This window comes from Ananas comosus, unplaced genomic scaffold (genome assembly GCF_001540865.1).
Source record: "Ananas comosus cultivar F153 unplaced genomic scaffold, ASM154086v1, whole genome shotgun sequence".
NCBI lineage: Eukaryota > Viridiplantae > Streptophyta > Magnoliopsida > Poales > Bromeliaceae > Ananas > Ananas comosus.
The window spans coordinates 3,147-12,294 of record NW_017891247.1 but is presented as its reverse complement, the minus strand read 5'-3'; the positions used below and the strand labels follow the sequence as shown (position 1 = coordinate 12,294).

The 9,148-nt window shown below is 34.7% G+C and overlaps 1 protein-coding gene and 1 long non-coding RNA gene across 9 annotated transcripts; one reads left to right on the top strand and one right to left on the bottom strand.

Annotated features, from left to right (window-relative positions):
* Positions 1–738: 738 nt before the first annotated feature.
* On the top strand, positions 739–4,901 carry LOC109704774. 4 transcript variants are annotated; one of them, XR_002214486.1, is made up of 4 exons: positions 739–808; positions 920–988; positions 1,816–1,932; positions 4,821–4,901. It is a non-coding gene; the product is annotated as an uncharacterized LOC109704774 (long non-coding RNA). The 4 variants fall into 4 exon arrangements; XR_002214488.1 differs by lacking the exon at positions 4,821–4,901 and adding an exon at positions 2,630–2,648; XR_002214487.1 differs by lacking the exon at positions 4,821–4,901 and adding an exon at positions 2,041–2,132.
* Positions 3,618–6,989, bottom strand: LOC109704773 (pentatricopeptide repeat-containing protein At2g46050, mitochondrial-like). 5 transcript variants are annotated; one of them, XM_020225553.1, is made up of 3 exons: positions 4,800–6,989; positions 4,653–4,714; positions 3,618–3,966 (listed from the first exon to the last, which is right to left on the bottom strand). In XM_020225553.1, the coding sequence occupies exon 1, from the start codon at positions 6,795–6,797 to the stop codon at positions 5,073–5,075; it is 1,725 nt and encodes a 574-aa protein (XP_020081142.1). In that variant the 5' UTR covers positions 6,798–6,989; the 3' UTR covers positions 3,618–3,966; positions 4,653–4,714; positions 4,800–5,072. The 5 variants fall into 5 exon arrangements, with proteins under 5 accessions (XP_020081142.1, XP_020081140.1, XP_020081143.1 ...); XM_020225551.1 differs by having other exon boundaries at positions 3,618–3,865; XM_020225554.1 differs by having other exon boundaries at positions 3,618–4,714; positions 4,800–4,915; positions 4,988–6,989.
* Between the last annotated feature and the right edge of the window lie 2,159 nt (positions 6,990–9,148).

Below are 9,148 nucleotides of genomic sequence, written 5' to 3'. Positions count from 1 at the left end.
ATTTACACTTGCTCTCATCAGTTTGGGATAAACTTAGACGTCGGTCTCTTGTGCTCGTCTAGTGCTAAGTATGGTTTTCTCATTTTGCTTGATAGAAGCTGGAAAAAGAAGTGTCACATTATTGGGTTGCAGGTTGAAGATACGGTGAGGTAGTATCTGCAGAGGAATGCTTTTGAGTGTTTTGGAAGCTCAAGGTAGACGAAGCAAGATGCAAAGTTGCATGCGACTGTGACAACTCTTCTGACCAGCTCCTAAATGAGCGAGAAGAGATTGACTATCGTAATAAACTCATTGTATTATTTAACCCAAGTTTTTGTAAATCCCTATTTACTCGATTATATCTTTCAAAATGATTGGTTGATAAATGTAATGACTTATTTGTTCGAACAGCCAGCGCTCAGAGGTCGCGAAACTACAAAAGAGGGTTGTCACACTAAGGGTTGGATTCTTCTTCAGGCCTAGTAGTGCAGCAGGCTAGCAATGAGACTTACCCTCCACCCTGGTTCGAGATGCAAACATAATACTGAGGATCCAAAATGCATTAATATGATACTTAGCGGTAAGTCAATACTAGGATCACATCATTAATATGATACTTATGGTAAAACAAAATAGCATTGCATGCTTGTACATCGCGAAATTATGTACTACACAATTGATCAGAATTGTTGCTTCCATTTTTTGGCATGCGTGAATTCATTGTGCAAGCATTATGCTTACACTTCATCATACTTATTATTAGCAGAGAGTAAATTTGGCAAAACTCGGGAGAACCGCCTTGTGGAGATATTGGAAACATTTCAACCTCGTATGTTATATTTGGACCTGAACCCCTATTTTAAGCTTCCATTTGTGAAACTATTCATGATGCTCTGTGATACTAATCGATCTCTGAGTGCTATGAACTTTTCCTATTCAGGTAAGCATCAACCCTAACCCTTCCGAGGAGCAACTAATTCATGGCGTACAACATCATTTCTTATCTCAGGTACCCATTAATATTTTGTCAACTCTATTCCTTCATGACAAAAATGTATGAAGACCCTCTCAGTCGTAGCCTCTTTGCAGTGGGCCCTCAAACTTCATTTTTATGCCCCTTCTTAATTGGAATTTAGCATTGTGGTACAGTAATTACTCAATTAGCTATCAGCCGTTAACAATTTAAGAAATGGGGAAACTTTAATTTGCCCCCTTTTGTTTAGCGCATTTATTTTATCATTGTGTGGTTTAAAAAGTCTCACTTTGTTATTCTGTAATTTTCTCTTTGTATAACAATAAGGGCTTGTCGTTAAGTGCGACAATAAAATGCTATAATTTATCACAAGGTAGTGAAGTGATAAATTTTACAAACCACAGGATGATTAACTAGAACACTTTACTAGCTTATAATTTGTAATTAATCACTCTGTGGTATGCAAAATACGGTACTTTATTATCCTATTTAACGGAAGGTCCTTATGGTGAATCAAAGACAATCATAGGGTTGTAAAGTGCGTGGCAAACTAGAAAATGCGCTAAACCACAAAAGGACTAAATGAAGTTTACACTTAAAAACTTCATAACAAAATTTAGAAAATTACCATTAAACTTAACAAAATCTTCGAAAATTTTTATAGTTGATGGAAATAATTTCAATCAAAATGATCAAAAGTTGAAAGGGGTGAGAGAATTAGAAAAAAAGCAGTTAAGGTGTCTATTTTAGAATGGCGAATAGTTGACGGGTTGACCATACATTGTAACCTTTTTATGTTTCTCATTTGAAATAGCATTCTCACCTGTGATCTGATCAATTATTTTTCCTCCCAATTGCAAAAGCGATTGGATGAGATGCAGGTCATTGTGGGCTTCATTCACACTGCAAAGAGATTAAAGACTCTCGGCTCTTAGCGAGGAATTAATTAAACCCAGAAACATTTATACTAAAATGTAGAGGTAATGTATTTTTAAACCAAATATGGAGAAATTTAAAGAGTGATCCTCTTTCTTTACTTGATTACTGTCCATCTTCTAATTTAAGGATATATAATTGATTATATGTAGAGTTCGGCTGCTATACTATGACCTCCGTGCGTGCTACCAAGTTGTTTTCGATAATGTGGTTTTCAAATTGATGATCGGCTCTATTAGATTTGATTTATACTATTGAAAGTATTTGTAAACTAAATTTTATAATTTTTCGACATCATTTACCTATCAAACGGGTAGTCTATAAATGAACGGCTGAAAATAAAAATTTCATAAAAAATGATGATAAACAAATATGGCTTATCCGCGAAGCTTGTAGATATAATACTATATTTAACTTTCAAATTATGTTTCATCCAAATCACATTATGAATGTCAATATCTATCTAGGAGTTAAAATTAAACTTTTTGCTTCTATTCACACAAGAATATTTTTGTACTAAATAAGTTAAATATTGGATAAATTATTCCAATATTTAGATAAAACTTAAAGTTCTTTGCGGGATATTAATCCTGATTATGAATGCAAGAATAAAAGGTTTATGACTAACATTCATCTCCATGTGACAGAGGTTTCTAGATATGATAGAGCTTGCAATAATAATAGAGCTAAAAGAAAGAAGATAGGATCATTAATTTGACAGTGTCTAAATGCATTCCACAGCGCCTGATGAAATTGGGATGTCAAAGGAAACTATGGTCAACGTTCGAGTAACATAAATGAATGCATCAGGGGGGTGATTGTTTGGATGTAATAATAATTATGCATCTAAAGTGTAACAGTGTGACACCCCAATATCACACATTGGATAATGTGAAACAGTGTGAAGGGCATATTAGAACTAATAACCCGACTTAAGTATTTTGGATTGATAGTTTGAACCCAACTAGTTAGTGTTAGTTGGTTCAATTATTATATTTTATATCAAAGCCAAGTTTGTCAGTCGAAAGTGTGAGATGAATTTCATATCGCCTGATAATCTTGTGCTAGGGTATGAGATGGGATAAGGTATAAACTTGATAAGGATATCAGGATCTAAACATGAAGAATTTGTAATGCCCCAATAGTTTTATATTGGATGGGAATGAGATTGTGTGTGGGCATGAGACGAGCTAGGGATGGGAACGAGATTGTGCATGGGCATGAATCTGACGAGTACGTCAGGATTTAAACAGGAAGAGTTTCTAACCCCTATTAATTCTACATCAGATAGGAACGAAATTGTGCATAAAAATATAAAGTCTATGGGTTGAGCTTAAGCAGGCTTAAACATTTTGGGTTGGTTATTTTAGGCTCAATGAGTTATTAGTGTTAATGGACTGAATTGCTATAAGTAGTTATCGTTATACATATCTTGTTGGTCAGCTGCAGAAGAAATTGTTGTCATTATAAATAATTTGTTTGATCAAATATAGTTTAGAATTCTATTTATACATTTTATCACTCTATATATGAGGTTGTGAGATTACCACCTGTGTAGAAGATTTTTTTTTTTTTCCATTTAAAAGGTGATTAAGTAAGTTTACCTTTGTTCAAAATTACTCTTTCCAACTATTATATTTTATATTGCAGCTAAAACTATAGCCAATTTGAATGTAATTTCAACTCCTGTGCATAAGCCTCCTTTTACGGTTCCCATTATAGCAGTTGAATTTAAGTTAACCAAACCAAATATCATACTTAAATTTACATCCAATTTCAACTACAGTGCAGTTACAACTCAATAACTCTGTGTAACCAAACAATCCTTAAATCTCTTTTTGATGTTTTGTACTCTATAAACATATTAAATAATTTTTGGCTGCAAAAACAAATATAAGCAACCATGAAAATGCAGGTTCAGTTCCTTCATGACTTGAAAAAGTTCTCGGGCAATAGCCATGAATTTCCACCTGGGAACTGATGAATGAAAATGGTCATCAAGCCTCATAATTAATTCAAATGTCCAGAGAGTTTGAGCACCACCACATTCTCAATTTCTAGTATGCCATTCATGTCATCTATCCAAAACAAATCCATTTTCATTTGATAGATTGGGAACTAGAATTAAGTAGACAAGATATAGTTTTGACTGAAAATAAAGCAATTTCAAATTTTTTTTGGTGAGTTTAAAATATAGAGTAATTTTCTATGCATATTCTTAAAAAAAAAAAGATTTTAAGGAGAAACATCATAGAGATGCTAAATGCACCTCAGTCATCAAAACAAACATATCCTTTCTGTCATACGGTCCCAACAAATTATAAGATAAACAAACAAAAAAGAGAAGACACAGTCAGTGAGACAAGTAGATCATCAGAGTACTATCCATCTAAGAATATATTGAAGTCTCAATAGCAAAGGAGCAGTTAGATGTTGTGATCTAAGGATCAGAGGCAGTGGTAGTAGCAAGAGCGTCTAAAGTCGCTGATGTAGTCTCCCAACAAAGAAGCTTGGGAGGAGAGGGTATGATCATCAAGCGCAACCGTGCAGGAGAATGACGGAACAACTCAGACATGGAAAGTGCACGATCGAAGGAGAGTAGTGTATGTGAAAAGAGAAGCAGAACGGAGGAGGACAAAGGTTCATAGCTTAAATAAGTTGTTGAGTATAAAGCAGTGCAATGTTAAAGATTGATAACATATCCCCGTTTCCGATAACAATCAATGTTACTTTGGCAACAGTAGAAAAGGAAGAGTGACCTTACCTTACTTTCTTGTAGGCTCCAATGGACAGAGAAAACAAGCAATCTCAAGAACCTTCATGCATCTGAAACATGAATACTTCTAGTAACCACCAGTTAATTTGCAAAATTAGTGTCTAACAAAGTAACTCTTAAGTGTAAAATAATTACCTGATTTGAATCAATTGACAGGAGTTTTGTGAGGAACTGCCACCTGAGAAGACAGCATGATAGAATTCTAGCATACTTTGCAGCTACGCGTGATCATGAACGAAGAAAATGACAACCTTCAGATGAACTTGTCCAATGAGATGAAAACTACTGTATAAAGGAATCAAAGTCATATGGTAAGTTCTTACTTGATAGTTGAACTTGTCCAGTGAGATGAACAACACTTGGCAGTCCCACTAAAGATACATAGGATAAACTAGAACAATCTGGTATTTACATAACTGCTAGATCATGATCCATCAAAATTTCATCAATCATGCTAGCTTTCTTCATCAGTGTAACAAGCACTCTCAACATTTTACGAATCTCTGATGCCTGCACATACGAAACGTCATTGGAGACGAAGGAGCGAACCGTTCCACCGATCTCTATCCAACTAAAACCCGGCATGTTGGTACAACATTTAGTCCTCATCGTGCTTCTCACCGTCGCAACATCCTCCCATTGTCCCGTAGATGAGTAGATATTGGACATGAGTTTGTAATTCACTGGCTCACTTGGTTGTAACTTGAAAAGCTTTTCCGCAGCCCATTTCGCCAACCGAGTGTTGCCGTGAACTTTACAAGCACCAATAAAAGCTCCAAGCACATCAGCATCAGGTTTCAAGCACATATTACTTAGAACACTGTAGGCAACCTCAAGTTGATTAGCTCTACCTAGCAAATCAACCAAACAAGTATAATGCTCCGAATTCAGACTAATTTGATATTCATTTCTCATAGAAGCAAAATATCTCAACCCTTCTTCCACAAGCCCTGCATGACTACAAGCAGAGAGAACCCCTAAAAGGGCGACTCCGTCCGGCCTTATTCCTTCTCGCAACATTTTCTCGAACAGATCAATTGCATCGGAAGGAAGTCCATGGTATGCATAAGAAGAAACCATTGATGACCATGTAACCAAGTCAGGCCCAGTGATCAAACAAAAGGAGCTAAATGCATCATCTATGAAACCATTCTTGGCGTAAGCAATAATAAGAGCATTTCCTATCGACACGAAATCTTGGAAACCCATTTTAACCGCATAACCGTGGACTTGAGTAGTCTCATTGGTCGCCGCTATATGGGCGCAAGAGCTAAGAATACTAGCGAGTGTGAGTTCATCAGGCTTAAATCCGAATTTGATCATCCGACTAAGAAGCTTCATAGCCTCTTTACCTTCGCCACATTGCCCGTAACCAACAATCATTGCGTTCCACGAGACAACATTCCGAGCACCCCTAGCATCAAAGGCCCTGCGAGCATCAACGATCTCACAGCATTTTGCATACATATCAACTAGTGCGCTACCAACAACTACATCACAACTAAGACCCAACTTTTCAATAAGACTATGAATCATCCTTCCTAGTTCACAACAACCCAAGGAGCTACAAGCACTGAGCAAGCTACTAAAGGTAAACCCATCACCGAAAAATCCCTTTAATCTCATCAACACAAACACCTTAAGAGATTCTTCACCAAGACCATTCAAGGCATAGCAAGACACCATCACATTCCACAGCACCAAGTCTCTCACAGAGATATCAACAAACACCTTGTGGGCATCCTCAACAAACCCACATTTCGCATACGCATCCACGAGCACGCTTGCTACGTAAACATCCGACGAGTACCCGTATTTCAACACAGGAGAGTGCAATTGCATCGCCGTTAGGATATCGTTTTCTCTGATGCGAGAACGAAGGAGATGTAGTATAGCTCGGCGTTTCAGCGGTAACATTGTAGAAGAGAACTTGCTTGAGAGATTGTGTGAGAGTGAAGGGACATTGTAATCTTTGGCATGAACCATAGGGGAATGAAATTGTTGGGCCATTTTGTTAGGAGGTGTTTTTGGTCTCTGGGGCATTTCATCAAACAGTGAGCATGCAGAGGAGAGGGAGATGGAGATGGACAGCATGGCGGTGAGATGATGGTTTTGTATCTTTGATTTGAGCATGGGAGGAGGCAAAGTAATCTTTGAGAGGAGGTGAGCATTGGAGCAAAGTAGAGAGAGAGAGAGAGAGAGAGAGAGAGAGAGAGAGAGATACTAATAAGTGTATGGAGAACCCTCAAATTATGGGATCATAAATTTTAACTTTTATTTCAATGCATTATATTTATACCCTTTGACTTTGTTTTATAATATTATTGGAATTGTGACATCTTTTCATTTTTTTCAAATAAAATTTTTATATGAAATAGTATACAAGGGAATTGTGAATTACTCGCGATACTTGTATTTAGAGTGTTTATTTGGCAACAATAAATAAAAACTAAATAATTACTTTTTTCTTCTTCTTTCATTATTTTTTGCACGGATAATTAATGGATGACAAATTTTCAAAAAAAATAAAGGAGAAAGAAAGTTTTGGCTATAAGATTTTTTGTAATCTGATTGTAATAAAGGAATTTAATTTTTATCCATCGAGAGATTTTGATATTTATGATTTGGTAGAATAGCATATTATACCTACGAGCTAATTTAGCTTATCCCAAAAAAAAAAATCTAAAGGTGAAATATAGTATCCAATTCTAGACATTCGATCACACTTCTCATATGCCAAATGTACAAAATTTTTTAATTAAATCATAGAGATATGTTGAATAAAATATTCATGCACGTAAATAGAACCTAAGGATTAAGGTGATTTATTTATTCAAAGAATAATTTGAAGACCAAATGTTATATTGAATTTCAGACATTTAGGGGGTGTTTGGCCTAGCTTCTCAGAAGTCATTCTAAGCCCAAACTCACTTTTGAGCTCAGTAGAGCGTTTGAAAATGACAGATGGAAAATCTGGTTTACTTTTCACAATCACAAAATTGATTTTGAAAGATCTAGAATCAGAAACAGAAAAAAGCTGCTTTTCCAAAACTGATTCTGATTTTAGACTCAAACTTTAAATTTTTAATTTTATTTTAGATACAAAGTATAAATTTAACATTAAATTTAAATTTTAAAATTTTAAATTAAATTTTTAGATTTTAAAGTCATTTAATAACTAATAATTTAAGTTTAAATTCACAAGGGTAATTTTTAAAGATTATCAGAAATCCTGTAGAATTCTAAAATGTGTATCCAAACAGCTTTTAAAGTAACCCGTGGAATTTTTTTGGAGTTACAGGATACTCCATTTCATTTGGACCAAAACTACGGTATTTAAACTCCATGGAATTTATTTACTATGCATCCAAACGGGGCCTAAATGTCAATGAACCCACAACCTCACAAAACGAAAGCATTTAAAATCGACTTTGATGATATCTTAAATAATACGAAACAACCATTATTATCCAAAATCTTAAGCCATCAAGAAAATAGTATTTTTCTTAATATTTCTCTCAATCTCATATGTGAGGGAGGGTTGTTAGAAATAAAAATTATAAAACACCGTTCTCTACAAACTTAAACTTTTAGAGAAATAATAGTTGTTTCATATAATTTAAGATGGTGTCAGAGTAAAAAATTCCGAGTTCGAGTCCCATCAGGCTCCTAGTTTTATTTCATTTTCCCCTATATATTTCAAGTTCATGTCTTTAACCTATCAAAAAGTCTCGAGTTTAAAATATGAGGGAGAGTATTAAATATAAATATTAAAAATACCGTTATCTGACGGCTTAAACTTTTGAAGACCAATGCTTATTTAGTATTATTTAACAATTTTTACCGAAGATAAATTTAGATTGATGCAGACTTTCGAATGATCTAGAGTTTAAATGCGAAGTTTGCGGAGTAGAATGGAATTCAAAATTCTACTTCCTTCAAATAGTTTGCGTAGTAAAATGGAATTCAAAATTTTAGTTCTGAATTGCATATAAGAAGGCGTAATAAACTGTTCCTTGAGTTCTTTGCCCAACAACCCAAGCAAGAATACCGAGCCTAGAGATAACGGCAGAGTTTGGCGTTTAGAAGACAAGAAAAACGTACATATGCTCAACANTATTAATATATACCAGCATCAAAAATTTTTTGCCAAACAATTTTTGAATGTCACTTTAGAAAAATCACTTTTACCTAAACTCAGCCAAATGTTCTACAGTTTTTCACCAAAATCAATTCTCCAAACTAAAATCACTTTTCCAGAATCTAGGCCAAATAGACCCTTAATTACACTACTCATTTATCAAATGTACAAACATTTTAAGTAAACTATCAAGATATACTAAATAAAATATTCATGTATTCAAATAGAACCTAAATGAAAAGATCATCTACTAACATAATCAAATGTAATTTCTATTTTATAGAAGAAAAAATAAACGGTGCCTAATAAGGCCTAGCATTTTGCTTTAAAATAATCTTCGTGA

Bases quoted from the DNA above. Each gene is read 5' to 3' on its own strand.
- LOC109704773 (XM_020225549.1), bottom strand. From the start codon at position 6,797: ATGCTCAAATCAAAGATACAAAACCATCATCTCACCGCCATGCTGTCC.